General features: G+C 52.1%; 1 protein-coding gene across 1 annotated transcript in view; it reads left to right on the top strand.

Annotated features, from left to right (window-relative positions):
- The window catches only part of LOC134750993 (probable aminopeptidase NPEPL1), a 39,682-nt gene that overhangs the window by 13,137 nt on the left and 10,027 nt on the right, over positions 1–16,518 (top strand). The window contains exons 7-10 of the mRNA XM_063686297.1: positions 9,008–9,072; positions 10,896–10,987; positions 12,826–13,002; positions 15,976–16,086. Of these exons, the coding sequence (XP_063542367.1) occupies positions 9,008–9,072; positions 10,896–10,987; positions 12,826–13,002; positions 15,976–16,086 (445 nt within the window). The remainder of the gene's footprint in view (positions 1–9,007; positions 9,073–10,895; positions 10,988–12,825; positions 13,003–15,975; positions 16,087–16,518) is intronic.

Genomic DNA, 16,518 nt, shown 5'->3' with positions numbered 1-16,518 from the left:
ACGCTACTAGGTATGTCTATACAGGGTAACATAACACACACATGGTGGGCATGAAGGGCGACTGCGCGGGCGCGGCGGCCGTGCTGGGAGCGTTCGCCGCCGCCGTGCGCGCCGCGCCCACCGTCAACCTGCACGCCGTGCTCTGTCTCGCTGAGAATGCTGTCGGCCCTCACGCTACTAGGTATGTCTATACAGGGTAACATAACACACACATGGTGGGCATGAAGGGCGACTGCGCGGGCGCGGCGGCCGTGCTGGGAGCGTTCGCCGCCGCCGTGCGCGCCGCGCCCACCGTCAACCTGCACGCCGTGCTCTGTCTCGCTGAGAATGCTGTCGGTCCTCACGCTACTAGGTATGTCTATACAGGGTAACATAACACACACATGGTGGGCATGAAGGGCGACTGCGCGGGCGCGGCGGCCGTGCTGGGAGCGTTCGCCGCCGCCGTGCGCGCCGCGCCCACCGTCAACCTGCACGCCGTGCTCTGTCTCGCTGAGAATGCTGTCGGTCCTCACGCTACTAGGTATGTCTATACAGGGTAACATAACACACACATGGTGGGCATGAAGGGCGACTGCGCGGGCGCGGCGGCCGTGCTGGGAGCGTTCGCCGCCGCCGTGCGCGCCGCGCCCACCGTCAACCTGCACGCCGTGCTCTGTCTCGCTGAGAATGCTGTCGGCCCTCACGCTACTAGGTATGTCTATACAGGGTAACATAACACACACATGGTGGGCATGAAGGGCGACTGCGCGGGCGCGGCGGCCGTGCTGGGAGCGTTCGCCGCCGCCGTGCGCGCCGCGCCCACCGTCAACCTGCACGCCGTGCTCTGTCTCGCTGAGAATGCTGTCAGTCCTCACGCTACTAGGTATGTCTATACAGGGTAACATAACACACACATGGTGGGCATGAAGGGCGACTGCGCGGGCGCGGCGGCCGTGCTGGGAGCGTTCGCCGCCGCCGTGCGCGCCGCGCCCACCGTCAACCTGCACGCCGTGCTCTGTCTCGCTGAGAATGCTGTCGGCCCTCACGCTACTAGGTATGTCTATACAGGGTAACATAACACACACATGGTGGGCATGAAGGGCGACTGCGCGGGCGCGGCGGCCGTGCTGGGAGCGTTCGCCGCCGCCGTGCGCGCCGCGCCCACCGTCAACCTGCACGCCGTGCTCTGTCTCGCTGAGAATGCTGTCGGTCCTCACGCTACTAGGTATGTCTATACAGGGTAACATAACACACACATGGTGGGCATGAAGGGCGACTGCGCGGGCGCGGCGGCCGTGCTGGGAGCGTTCGCCGCCGCCGTGCGCGCCGCGCCCACCGTCAACCTGCACGCCGTGCTCTGTCTCGCTGAGAATGCTGTCGGTCCTCACGCTACTAGGTATGTCTATACAGGGTAACATAACACACACATGGTGGGCATGAAGGGCGACTGCGCGGGCGCGGCGGCCGTGCTGGGAGCGTTCGCCGCCGCCGTGCGCGCCGCGCCCACCGTCAACCTGCACGCCGTGCTCTGTCTCGCTGAGAATGCTGTCGGTCCTCACGCTACTAGGTATGTCTATACAGGGTAACATAACACACACATGGTGGGCATGAAGGGCGACTGCGCGGGCGCGGCGGCCGTGCTGGGAGCGTTCGCCGCCGCCGTGCGCGCCGCGCCCACCGTCAACCTGCACGCCGTGCTCTGTCTCGCTGAGAATGCTGTCGGTCCTCACGCTACTAGGTATGTCTATACAGGGTAACATAACACACACATGGTGGGCATGAAGGGCGACTGCGCGGGCGCGGCGGCCGTGCTGGGAGCGTTCGCCGCCGCCGTGCGCGCCGCGCCCACCGTCAACCTGCACGCCGTGCTCTGTCTCGCTGAGAATGCTGTCGGTCCTCACGCTACTAGGTATGTCTATACAGGGTAACATAACACACACATGGTGGGCATGAAGGGCGACTGCGCGGGCGCGGCGGCCGTGCTGGGAGCGTTCGCCGCCGCCGTGCGCGCCGCGCCCACCGTCAACCTGCACGCCGTGCTCTGTCTCGCTGAGAATGCTGTCGGTCCTCACGCTACTAGGTATGTCTATACAGGGTAACATAACACACACATGGTGGGCATGAAGGGCGACTGCGCGGGCGCGGCGGCCGTGCTGGGAGCGTTCGCCGCCGCCGTGCGCGCCGCGCCCACCGTCAACCTGCACGCCGTGCTCTGTCTCGCTGAGAATGCTGTCGGCCCTCACGCTACTAGGTATGTCTATACAGGGTAACATAACACACACATGGTGGGCATGAAGGGCGACTGCGCGGGCGCGGCGGCCGTGCTGGGAGCGTTCGCCGCCGCCGTGCGCGCCGCGCCCACCGTCAACCTGCACGCCGTGCTCTGTCTCGCTGAGAATGCTGTCGGCCCTCACGCTACTAGGTATGTCTATACAGGGTAACATAACACACACATGGTGGGCATGAAGGGCGACTGCGCGGGCGCGGCGGCCGTGCTGGGAGCGTTCGCCGCCGCCGTGCGCGCCGCGCCCACCGTCAACCTGCACGCCGTGCTCTGTCTCGCTGAGAATGCTGTCGGTCCTCACGCTACTAGGTATGTCTATACAGGGTAACATAACACACACATGGTGGGCATGAAGGGCGACTGCGCGGGCGCGGCGGCCGTGCTGGGAGCGTTCGCCGCCGCCGTGCGCGCCGCGCCCACCGTCAACCTGCACGCCGTGCTCTGTCTCGCTGAGAATGCTGTCGGTCCTCACGCTACTAGGTATGTCTATACAGGGTAACATAACACACACATGGTGGGCATGAAGGGCGACTGCGCGGGCGCGGCGGCCGTGCTGGGAGCGTTCGCCGCCGCCGTGCGCGCCGCGCCCACCGTCAACCTGCACGCCGTGCTCTGTCTCGCTGAGAATGCTGTCGGCCCTCACGCTACTAGGTATGTCTATACAGGGTAACATAACACACACATGGTGGGCATGAAGGGCGACTGCGCGGGCGCGGCGGCCGTGCTGGGAGCGTTCGCCGCCGCCGTGCGCGCCGCGCCCACCGTCAACCTGCACGCCGTGCTCTGTCTCGCTGAGAATGCTGTCGGTCCTCACGCTACTAGGTATGTCTATACAGGGTAACATAACACACACATGGTGGGCATGAAGGGCGACTGCGCGGGCGCGGCGGCCGTGCTGGGAACGTTCGCCGCCGCCGTGCGCGCCGCGCCCACCGTCAACCTGCACGCCGTGCTCTGTCTCGCTGAGAATGCTGTCGGCCCTCACGCTACTAGGTATGTCTATACAGGGTAACATAACACACACATGGTGGGCATGAAGGGCGACTGCGCGGGCGCGGCGGCCGTGCTGGGAGCGTTCGCCGCCGCCGTGCGCGCCGCGCCCACCGTCAACCTGCACGCCGTGCTCTGTCTCGCTGAGAATGCTGTCGGCCCTCACGCTACTAGGTATGTCTATACAGGGTAACATAACACACACATGGTGGGCATGAAGGGCGACTGCGCGGGCGCGGCGGCCGTGCTGGGAGCGTTCGCCGCCGCCGTGCGCGCCGCGCCCACCGTCAACCTGCACGCCGTGCTCTGTCTCGCTGAGAATGCTGTCGGTCCTCACGCTACTAGGTATGTCTATACAGGGTAACATAACACACACATGGTGGGCATGAAGGGCGACTGCGCGGGCGCGGCGGCCGTGCTGGGAGCGTTCGCCGCCGCCGTGCGCGCCGCGCCCACCGTCAACCTGCACGCCGTGCTCTGTCTCGCTGAGAATGCTGTCGGCCCTCACGCTACTAGGTATGTCTATACAGGGTAACATAACACACACATGGTGGGCATGAAGGGCGACTGCGCGGGCGCGGCGGCCGTGCTGGGAGCGTTCGCCGCCGCCGTGCGCGCCGCGCCCACCGTCAACCTGCACGCCGTGCTCTGTCTCGCTGAGAATGCTGTCGGCCCTCACGCTACTAGGTATGTCTATACAGGGTAACATAACACACACATGGTGGGCATGAAGGGCGACTGCGCGGGCGCGGCGGCCGTGCTGGGAGCGTTCGCCGCCGCCGTGCGCGCCGCGCCCACCGTCAACCTGCACGCCGTGCTCTGTCTCGCTGAGAATGCTGTCGGTCCTCACGCTACTAGGTATGTCTATACAGGGTAACATAACACACACATGGTGGGCATGAAGGGCGACTGCGCGGGCGCGGCGGCCGTGCTGGGAGCGTTCGCCGCCGCCGTGCGCGCCGCGCCCACCGTCAACCTGCACGCCGTGCTCTGTCTCGCTGAGAATGCTGTCGGTCCTCACGCTACTAGGTATGTCTATACAGGGTAACATAACACACACATGGTGGGCATGAAGGGCGACTGCGCGGGCGCGGCGGCCGTGCTGGAAGCGTTCGCCGCCGCCGTGCGCGCCGCGCCCACCGTCAACCTGCACGCCGTGCTCTGTCTCGCTGAGAATGCTGTCGGTCCTCACGCTACTAGGTATGTCTATACAGGGTAACATAACACACACATGGTGGGCATGAAGGGCGACTGCGCGGGCGCGGCGGCCGTGCTGGGAGCGTTCGCCGCCGCCGTGCGCGCCGCGCCCACCGTCAACCTGCACGCCGTGCTCTGTCTCGCTGAGAATGCTGTCGGTCCTCACGCTACTAGGTATGTCTATACAGGGTAACATAACACACACATGGTGGGCATGAAGGGCGACTGCGCGGGCGCGGCGGCCGTGCTGGGAGCGTTCGCCGCCGCCGTGCGCGCCGCGCCCACCGTCAACCTGCACGCCGTGCTCTGTCTCGCTGAGAATGCTGTCGGCCCTCACGCTACTAGGTATGTCTATACAGGGTAACATAACACACACATGGTGGGCATGAAGGGCGACTGCGCGGGCGCGGCGGCCGTGCTGGGAGCGTTCGCCGCCGCCGTGCGCGCCGCGCCCACCGTCAACCTGCACGCCGTGCTCTGTCTCGCTGAGAATGCTGTCGGCCCTCACGCTACTAGGTATGTCTATACAGGGTAACATAACACACACATGGTGGGCATGAAGGGCGACTGCGCGGGCGCGGCGGCCGTGCTGGGAGCGTTCGCCGCCGCCGTGCGCGCCGCGCCCACCGTCAACCTGCACGCCGTGCTCTGTCTCGCTGAGAATGCTGTCGGTCCTCACGCTACTAGGTATGTCTATACAGGGTAACATAACACACACATGGTGGGCATGAAGGGCGACTGCGCGGGCGCGGCGGCCGTGCTGGGAGCGTTCGCCGCCGCCGTGCGCGCCGCGCCCACCGTCAACCTGCACGCCGTGCTCTGTCTCGCTGAGAATGCTGTCGGTCCTCACGCTACTAGGTATGTCTATACAGGGTAACATAACACACACATGGTGGGCATGAAGGGCGACTGCGCGGGCGCGGCGGCCGTGCTGGGAGCGTTCGCCGCCGCCGTGCGCGCCGCGCCCACCGTCAACCTGCACGCCGTGCTCTGTCTCGCTGAGAATGCTGTCGGTCCTCACGCTACTAGGTATGTCTATACAGGGTAACATAACACACACATGGTGGGCATGAAGGGCGACTGCGCGGGCGCGGCGGCCGTGCTGGGAGCGTTCGCCGCCGCCGTGCGCGCCGCGCCCACCGTCAACCTGCACGCCGTGCTCTGTCTCGCTGAGAATGCTGTCGGTCCTCACGCTACTAGGTATGTCTATACAGGGTAACATAACACACACATGGTGGGCATGAAGGGCGACTGCGCGGGCGCGGCGGCCGTGCTGGAAGCGTTCGCCGCCGCCGTGCGCGCCGCGCCCACCGTCAACCTGCACGCCGTGCTCTGTCTCGCTGAGAATGCTGTCGGTCCTCACGCTACTAGGTATGTCTATACAGGGTAACATAACACACACATGGTGGGCATGAAGGGCGACTGCGCGGGCGCGGCGGCCGTGCTGGGAGCGTTCGCCGCCGCCGTGCGCGCCGCGCCCACCGTCAACCTGCACGCCGTGCTCTGTCTCGCTGAGAATGCTGTCGGTCCTCACGCTACTAGGTATGTCTATACAGGGTAACATAACACACACATGGTGGGCATGAAGGGCGACTGCGCGGGCGCGGCGGCCGTGCTGGGAGCGTTCGCCGCCGCCGTGCGCGCCGCGCCCACCGTCAACCTGCACGCCGTGCTCTGTCTCGCTGAGAATGCTGTCGGCCCTCACGCTACTAGGTATGTCTATACAGGGTAACATAACACACACATGGTGGGCATGAAGGGCGACTGCGCGGGCGCGGCGGCCGTGCTGGGAGCGTTCGCCGCCGCCGTGCGCGCCGCGCCCACCGTCAACCTGCACGCCGTGCTCTGTCTCGCTGAGAATGCTGTCGGCCCTCACGCTACTAGGTATGTCTATACAGGGTAACATAACACACACATGGTGGGCATGAAGGGCGACTGCGCGGGCGCGGCGGCCGTGCTGGGAGCGTTCGCCGCCGCCGTGCGCGCCGCGCCCACCGTCAACCTGCACGCCGTGCTCTGTCTCGCTGAGAATGCTGTCGGTCCTCACGCTACTAGGTATGTCTATACAGGGTAACATAACACACACATGGTGGGCATGAAGGGCGACTGCGCGGGCGCGGCGGCCGTGCTGGGAGCGTTCGCCGCCGCCGTGCGCGCCGCGCCCACCGTCAACCTGCACGCCGTGCTCTGTCTCGCTGAGAATGCTGTCGGTCCTCACGCTACTAGGTATGTCTATACAGGGTAACATAACACACACATGGTGGGCATGAAGGGCGACTGCGCGGGCGCGGCGGCCGTGCTGGGAGCGTTCGCCGCCGCCGTGCGCGCCGCGCCCACCGTCAACCTGCACGCCGTGCTCTGTCTCGCTGAGAATGCTGTCGGTCCTCACGCTACTAGGTATGTCTATACAGGGTAACATAACACACACATGGTGGGCATGAAGGGCGACTGCGCGGGCGCGGCGGCCGTGCTGGAAGCGTTCGCCGCCGCCGTGCGCGCCGCGCCCACCGTCAACCTGCACGCCGTGCTCTGTCTCGCTGAGAATGCTGTCGGTCCTCACGCTACTAGGTATGTCTATACAGGGTAACATAACACACACATGGTGGGCATGAAGGGCGACTGCGCGGGCGCGGCGGCCGTGCTGGGAGCGTTCGCCGCCGCCGTGCGCGCCGCGCCCACCGTCAACCTGCACGCCGTGCTCTGTCTCGCTGAGAATGCTGTCGGTCCTCACGCTACTAGGTATGTCTATACAGGGTAACATAACACACACATGGTGGGCATGAAGGGCGACTGCGCGGGCGCGGCGGCCGTGCTGGGAGCGTTCGCCGCCGCCGTGCGCGCCGCGCCCACCGTCAACCTGCACGCCGTGCTCTGTCTCGCTGAGAATGCTGTCGGCCCTCACGCTACTAGGTATGTCTATACAGGGTAACATAACACACACATGGTGGGCATGAAGGGCGACTGCGCGGGCGCGGCGGCCGTGCTGGGAGCGTTCGCCGCCGCCGTGCGCGCCGCGCCCACCGTCAACCTGCACGCCGTGCTCTGTCTCGCTGAGAATGCTGTCGGCCCTCACGCTACTAGGTATGTCTATACAGGGTAACATAACACACACATGGTGGGCATGAAGGGCGACTGCGCGGGCGCGGCGGCCGTGCTGGGAGCGTTCGCCGCCGCCGTGCGCGCCGCGCCCACCGTCAACCTGCACGCCGTGCTCTGTCTCGCTGAGAATGCTGTCGGCCCTCACGCTACTAGGTATGTCTATACAGGGTAACATAACACACACATGGTGGGCATGAAGGGCGACTGCGCGGGCGCGGCGGCCGTGCTGGGAGCGTTCGCCGCCGCCGTGCGCGCCGCGCCCACCGTCAACCTGCACGCCGTGCTCTGTCTCGCTGAGAATGCTGTCGGTCCTCACGCTACTAGGTATGTCTATACAGGGTAACATAACACACACATGGTGGGCATGAAGGGCGACTGCGCGGGCGCGGCGGCCGTGCTGGGAGCGTTCGCCGCCGCCGTGCGCGCCGCGCCCACCGTCAACCTGCACGCCGTGCTCTGTCTCGCTGAGAATGCTGTCGGCCCTCACGCTACTAGGTATGTCTATCTTCTTCTCCCGCGGTCCCTCTTTGCTGACGATCGCGACCATGTCACAGGGCGGACACGCTATACACCAAAAATCACTTGCGTTTCTATGAACGGCACGTCTGTACACGCGTCATGCGTCATAGTGTGAGTAAGTCACTTGAAAATAGTAGTAAGCGGCCGGCAAACGGCCGTCAATCTGCTGTCGCGGGGCGAGGTCATTCTAGTCGGGGCGGGGCGGTGCGTGGCCGTTCTGTATGATAATACTATTACTTATTCTGTGACCATGTATCGAAAATAGATATAACTCCGTAATAGATGGATACAGTCTAAGTGTAAGGCCTGAGTGGACGCTCGAGTTGGGCGTGCAGCGGGGCGGGGCGTGCAGCGTGCATGTTAAACAAATGCAAACGTATAGGAGCGGCCTTAGTGCACGTGCACGCTGCTCACATCACTTGTGAGCCCGACGCCACGCTGCACGCCCCGCCGAACGCTCCGCTTCGAACGTCCACTCAGGCCTTACACTAAGGATAAAACGTGCCTCGAAAATCACGAAAATTTGATTCTCGATCAGATGACGCCCCTACCTTTGGCCTACTCTCGTATAGAGGGCATTGACGGTTTCGTTTGTTATTTAACAATTTTAACGCATATCAATTGAAGAACATGGGTCAAAATCATATAAAAAATTTACTATGACAGTACCGCTCTAGTATAAGTTACTCTATGATATTACAATACTCTTTGGTCTTAGAGCCTACCTAGCGCCACCAGAGAGATTAGGAACTATTATTTACAGCTGAAAGCTGGTCACATTTCCAACAATTCTGCCATAAGTGATTGTTCTATACCATCCATAGTTTAGGCTCTGTATCTATCATTGTTTTGTAAACGGAACTGTTAAGCAGATATATGTATACGTAGAAATACCCAGTGAGTAACTAAAGGTTTGAAATGATATTATCTTCACAGACCTGACGATATCCACCAGCTGTATTCGGGCCGCACGGTCGAAATCAACAACACAGATGCCGAAGGTAAAACATTACATTTGTACTTGATCACCCTTTAATAGAATTATTACGTGACTTTATACTTTAGTCATAATGAACTGCCAGTGAGGCTATAGAAAAAAAACACTAATCCATACTAATATTATAAATGCGAAAGTCTGTCTGTCTGTCTGTGTGTTCCCTCTTCACGCTTAAACCGCTGAATCGATTTAGATGAAATTTGGCATAGAGATAGCTTGAGTCCCTGAGAAGGACATAGGATAGTTTTTTATCCCGAATATCATCCATTAAGAAAGTAAAAAGCGGGGTGGAATTGAGATAATTAATGAAGTGCCTGCTAATTTGTGTGATAATGCCAAATAACGCCAAATTGAATGATTGCCATGAGAATTTTTCCAGGCGCTATACTTACTTTAGCTGCTGTTACTAAGTCCACGCAGACGAAGTCGCGGGCAAAAGCTAGTTTGTTTATATTTTGTTGTAAAATAATTCATAATTCATAATTTATTTATTGCATCCATGGTTTACATTTGGTGGTACATACATAGTGGGTTTCACATGGACCCTGGTAGGGCACAGCAATAGTCTTAAATCTAAAGTATGCTAGGTATTAGTATTAATGTAATCATTATATAAACTTGGTCTTATGACAATGGTTAAGACATTGTAATTTAAAATTATATTGCAACAAATTTATTAATGTCTTGGAGATATTATTAACAATTAAATTTAACATTGAAAATGTAGGGTATATGTATAATATTTGTTTATTTAATAGTTATGTCAAGAATGTCAAGATTAAGAATTTGTATGTCATGCAATGTTTAATAAGAATTGGTAAAAAATAAATCGAATAAAAATAATAATGTGAGTAATAATTAAAACTAATAATTAACAATTAACATTAAATTCCATTAAAAATAATACCATTCGTGATCATTAACCTTAACATTAAATTCAATTAAAACTAGTAACATTCGTGATCATTTTTATCTTCCAAGAAATCATTCAATTTATAGTAGCATTTGTTAACTAATAAGTTCTTCAACAGTTTGTTAAAATGTTTATCTGATGTCTGAAGTTTAATATCGTCGCCGAGTTTGTTATATATTTTAATGGCCATCATTTTTGGGCTTGTTTTGTGTAGGTGTAGTACTGAACGTTCGGGTGGTGCCAGGTTGTGCTTGTATCTACTTTCATATCGTCGAGGACGGTCGGCAAATTTTGGAAAAAAATGTGGATATTTCCTAACGAACTTACAAATCTCGAATATGTAGATTGATGTTAATGTCAGGATTTTATATTGAACAAAATAGGGTCTACAACTGTCTGGTACCTTAATATTAGCCAGTGTTCGTATGCATTTTTTTTGTAATACGAATATTTCTTCTATATCTGTACTGTTTCCCCAAAGGATTATCCCGTAATTAAGCCACGAAAAGGCGTATGCGTAGTAAGCCGCTAGAGCGCATTCGAAGTTCGTTGATCGTTTTAATTCTCTTAGAGCATATAAGAATGTCGAAAGTTTACTGGCTAATTTTTGGATATGTGATTTCCAATTAATGTGCGTATCAATATTTAAACCAAGGAGGGTGAATGTATCTACACATTCTATTGTTTGTCCGTTAAATGAGTAATTTATATCCAACGCGTCTTTTTGGTATGGTCTAAATTGCATAATTTTGGTTTTTGAAAAATTTATATCCAAATTATGGTCAGTCAACCAGTCTGTCAGTTTTGTCAGTGTATTAGTTATGTTATTTTGTAAATTTTCGTCGTTCTGACAAGACGTCAAAATCGAAATATCGTCCGCGAAGAGAAATATTGTAACCGTCCCTAATTTACAGGTCGTCTGGTGCTGAGTGACGGGGTTGTGTACGCCCACCGGGACTTGAAGGCCGATACCATCGTCGACGTGGCCACGCTCACCGGCGCACAGGTATGTATACTGATAGGTCTTCGAACAAACTTTAACAAAAAATATGTCCAAAAAACCACCGCACTCGAATATGTCTAAAACAAACATCTATCTAGGCAAACAAATATTATTTAACCCGGAAAGAACCTTCTTCTTCCTACCCTTATCCCATGTTATGTTGGGTTGGCACAACATGTTTTTCTCTTCCATTCTCTATCTTTCGTCACCTCAGCACTCACTCCTTTCTTTCTCATATCCTCTTTTACACAATCCATCCATCGCTTTTCCATTTTCCATCAACATTCATCTCTAACATTCTTTTGCCTATATGGCATTCATCCCTCATCACATGCCCATACCACGCTAACCTACTACTTCTTATCTTCTCCGTTACTGGTGCTACTTTCAAACTTCCTCTAATATACTCATTCTTAATTCGATCCTTCCTCGTCACGCCACACATCCATCTCAACATTCTCATATCCGCTGCGTGCACTCTTCTTTCATCCGTCACATTAGCAAAAAAAAAAACTTAAAATATATGTATCAAATTCATATACTTCTCTGTAGAATAATGAAAAGCTCTAATAATAATAAAGACTAAAAATAAATAAAGGAATAATAATAAATAATAGGTCTTCGAACCGGGGTGTTGATACTAGAGATGCCACGAACAGTAATTTTAATTGAATACTGATTATGGCCATTATTACATTTACAACTGTAGGAAAGATAACTATCGTGGACGTGGCAACAATCCTTAGCGCACATATGACAATATGCTGATTCCGACCCGGGGTGTTACTAAATTCTGTTTTTTTATTCCGTAGACTAAAATGACATTTCATGTGGTACTAAGAAATGTCATGTCTTACACATGAAACGTCATTTTAGTCTACGGAATAAAAAAATCGGCCATAGGCAGGCCTATGGAACTCTCCGCGCGAGCTCGGATTTATACCTACGACTCGCTTCCCGCCGGCGGGACTCAAGCTAGCCAGTTGGTAGCCACACGCGCTCACGCACGCACGTCACCGCGCGCTATGCCAAAGAAATGTCTTCGTCACGAACAAATAACACAGCTTGTTGTGTGGATGGATGCAGAAACAACAAAACAAATAAAAAATATAGTTTTTTCCTCTTTCGACGGATGAGGAAAAGTAAGTAGACATTCTCAATATAGGTACTTACACCTACTCTTATTATATTTACGATAGCTACAAGATACGTACTATTAAATTGTTTTAAAGATGTAGGTAATGTTATTTACGATACATTTATAGCTAGATATCTACCTAAGACACCTAAGTGTTAGAAAGAAGCGTCGGCAACCCTAGCGTTGTGTCGGCGCGCGCGGTGCGGGGAGCGGCGCGCTGAAGGTCACTCCATTGTATTTTTGTGTAGGTACCAAAACGGTAGGTATTTGCGTTTTCTTTGAGAGATAAGTATCTGTTCGTAAGAACTATTATATAATCTGTGCCATAGGTCAAAGTTAATACTATAATACACAACAATAGTTAATTTGGGATTGTGAAATTCCAAATTTACGTACACAAATAGACATTTAAAACGAACATGCAAGATTAAATGAATACATATCAATCATAAAGGGAAAAAAAACAACCAACCAACCAAGTTCTAAGTAAAAAACATTTTTTTTAAATAAATGATTACGTCGTGTCTTTATATTTACGGAAATAGTATGATTGAGTTAGCATTTTCATTAGTATCTCCATGGTTATGGTTACCAGTACAATTGGACACTCGGTTTATGGTTTAACCGGTTAACCCCGGGTAAGTGGGATAGTGCAAGTTGGGCCTTACTGTATTCACTTATGTACTTATGTTTTTGATGTCAGGGCACAGCGACGGGCAAGTACCACGCCGCGATCGTCTCCAACAACTCTAGTATCGAGCGGCGCTGCGTGGCGGCCGGCCTGAGAGCGGGAGACTTGGCCCACGCTCTACCCTTCGCACCCGAGCTGCACTTCACCGAGTTCAGCTCGTGCGTCGCCGACATGAAGAATAGCGTCGCGGTAAGTGTATTGGCAAAGAGAATATAGTGTATAGAGGGTTATTGTAATATTGTAGACACATAAAATTTACTGCCATCTTTCGACACAGAATTAAAACTAAAAACTCATAAATCCAATTTGTGCGTGACATAGGCCGTCGACTTAGACAAAAGGGAGAGGACCCCCGCTCCGAATCGTTACTGGTGCAGAGGCTGTCCATAGCCATCCAGCGGGGTAATGCCGTGAGCATTATGGGCACTTTGCACCGGGAGCGATAACGAACGGGGTTGACTAATATCTACCTGATGTAATTATTTGTATTCATAGATTTAAGATTTCATAGACTTAAAGATATTAAAAAGTTAATTAAATGATAATACAAAATGAAACGAATGCATAAATAAAATATTATAAATCCATACTAATATTATAAATGCGAAAGTCTGTCTGTCCGTTTGTCTTTCTGTCTGTGTGTTACCTCTTCACGCTTAAACCGCTGAATCGATTTAGATGAAATTTGGCATAGAGATAAGAGTCCCTGAGAAGGACATAGGATAGTTTTTATCCCGAAAATCATCCATGAAGAAAGTAAATAGCGGGGTGGAATTGAGATAACTAATGAAGTGCCTGCTAATTTGTGTGCATAATATGGTCAAATTGAATGATTGCTATGAGAATTTTTTCAGGCGCTATACTTACTTTATCTGCTGTTACTAAGTCCACGCAGACGAAGTCGCGAGAAAAAGCTAGTAATATATGTACACTATAGGGTTGAAACGACACGGCAACCTCATAATAGTAACCGGAAAAAGATAGGCAACCTAATTTATTCATGTTGTACAAATTGTATACTTTCCATTGGAACTTATTTCGTTCGTCAGACAAGTCAGTGAAATTTGTAGAAAAAAAAATATTTTCAAAAATTTATAAAAAATAACCTTGACCATATTTCTTTAGGCGACCCTATTTATTTATGTTCAGGGACATATTTTCTTTCATGAAATATAAGTTTCATCCGTCAGACGTCGTATCTCAGTAATCAGTGTGTTTATTGCTGTCATAGGTTATACAAGTTGGTACATTTTATTGGTTCAGCTATGAAACCCTGTAGGGCACTGCAATATAACTTAAATCTAACTTAATTACTATGGCTTAAAGCTATCCCTAATACATTGCTTATAATGACCATGCATCATCTTATATACATACATATACGTCTTTCAAACGGTTACCAATATTTTTAACTTGCTATATCAAAACTACCATACTATATTATTATTCACAACGACGGGACTTAATCGCGTAAAATAAGTTTTAAATTCACCTACGAACGACGTTTCGAGGACGGCGTTGTCCCCGTTGTCTCGGAGAAGACTGGCTCAAGTTGACATCAACATCTAGGCGCGCGAGTTTTTCGAACTACCCGCACTTGTTCTTGTTTATTAACTTGAACGTTTTGCGCGTTTTGCGTTTTGTTTTGTTTAAATCAGTGTTGTACTATAATATACATGTTTTGTCACAAAGAAATGCAAATATTTAAAATGTCATGTGTATTGCATGCTCAAATTACCTATACCATAGAGTAACTTATACTAGAGCGGTACTGTCATAGTAAATTTTGTAACCCCAGTAAATTCACTGCCATCTGTCGACACACTTTAAAACTAAAAATGAAGATTTATAAAAATACGATAGAATATTTTTAAATATAGATAAATTATTTTTTTTATTTGCATTAATTATTTTTATGATTTTGACCAATGTTCTTTCACTGATATGCGTTAAAATTGTTAAATAACAAACGAAACCGTCAACGCCATCTATACGACTGTAGGCCAAAACTAGTAGCGCCCTCTGAACGAAAATCAAATTTTCTTGATTTTCGAGGCACGTTTTTTCCTTAGACTGTATCCATCTATTACGGAGTTATATCTATCTTTGCCTATACCTACTCTATTACAAATGTATATCATTAAAATATTCTTGAATAGTATAAATATACCTTAGAGGCTAATTGTGCCATTTTCAACCAAAAGGGTACTTATTGTCGCTTGTCGTAAGGCGATATTTCCATATAGCTTCAATTAGAAATCAACCTTATCAACAAGCGACAATGTGGTATAGTTAACGCTGTCTCTACTGAACTCGTTCACTTACCTGTACTAACAATGGCATTCTGTTAACCCCTCGAGCGGCAAAGCAATATTTTAAATTTTCGCACCGTGCGGCGTGTTTTCTATATTAAAGATGGCGGCCCGCCGCACGAGCGGTTGTCAGAGAGCGCCCCATTCGAGGTAGCTTGCCGCCCGAGGGGGCTAAACAAAAGCCATTATTTCTTTTGCGTGAGCGCGTGGCCTTTGTGCCTGAGGCTCATACACAATAGCCACGCGCTCACACAAAAGAAATAATGGCTTTTGTTTAACAGAATGCCAATGTTAGTACAGGTAAGTGAACGAGCTCAGTAGAGATAGCGTTAACTATACCTTTTGGTTGAAAACGTCACAATTAGCTCCATGCATGAATTTATTTTTATTTTTGGATTCATAATTTATATCGTTGGAACACCGGAAATGATAAAAATACTTTTGTAAACCTTAACATTATTTTATTAAAAAATATTGAAAATGTTGAAAATTTTTGAGCGGTTGAAACGCTCATAATTTTTGGCGCGAATTCGACAGAGCGTGATGACGTCACACGTTGGGCGGCCCAACTGACGTTTGCTACTAATGACACTAATCTGTCGAACGCGTGACGTCACGTGGCGTTTCGAGCGTTTCGCTCACTAGCTTTTCGCGGGCAAATTTTTGTACTTTTTATTTATAATTTTAAGTGATTAAATGGTAATTTAAAAACGGAAATGCATTTGTAACATGATATAACGGTAACAAACACCCGAATAAAACATATTTCGTTGAAATATAAACTTCATGCATGAGGCTAATTAAGCTTAAGATGCTAATCTCGTAGTAATTGTGTGTACACACTGCGCAGGACCGCAGCAACGCGCAGCCATCCTGCGCCGGGCTGTTCATCCTGGCGCACCTCGGGTTCGACTTCCCCGGCACGTGGCTGCACGTCGACATGGCCTCGCCCGCACACGAGGTACGTATACATTAAACTAGTGATGTACGTACATGTGCACAGGACCGCAGCAACGCGCAGCCATCCTGCGCCGGGCTGTTCATCCTGGTGCACCTCGGGTTCGACTTCCCCGGCACGTGGCTGCACGTCGACATGGCCTCGCCCGCACACGAGGTACGTATACATTAAACTAGTGATGTACGTACATGTACACAGGACCGCAGCAACGCGCAGCCATCCTGCGCCGGGCTGTTCATCCTGGCGCACCTCGGGTTCGACTTCCCCGGCACGTGGCTGCACGTCGACATGGCCTCGCCCGCACACGAGGTACGTATACATTAAACTAGTGATGTACGTACATGTACACAGGACCGCAGCAACGCGCAGCCATCCTGCGCCGGGCTGTTCATCCTGGTGCACCTCGGGTTCGACTTCCCCGGCACGTGGCTGCAC

Source organism: Cydia strobilella, chromosome 21 (assembly GCF_947568885.1).
Source record: "Cydia strobilella chromosome 21, ilCydStro3.1, whole genome shotgun sequence".
NCBI lineage: Eukaryota > Metazoa > Arthropoda > Insecta > Lepidoptera > Tortricidae > Cydia > Cydia strobilella.
The sequence above is the reverse complement of the archived record's forward strand: the minus strand, read 5'-3'. Positions and strand labels throughout refer to the sequence as shown.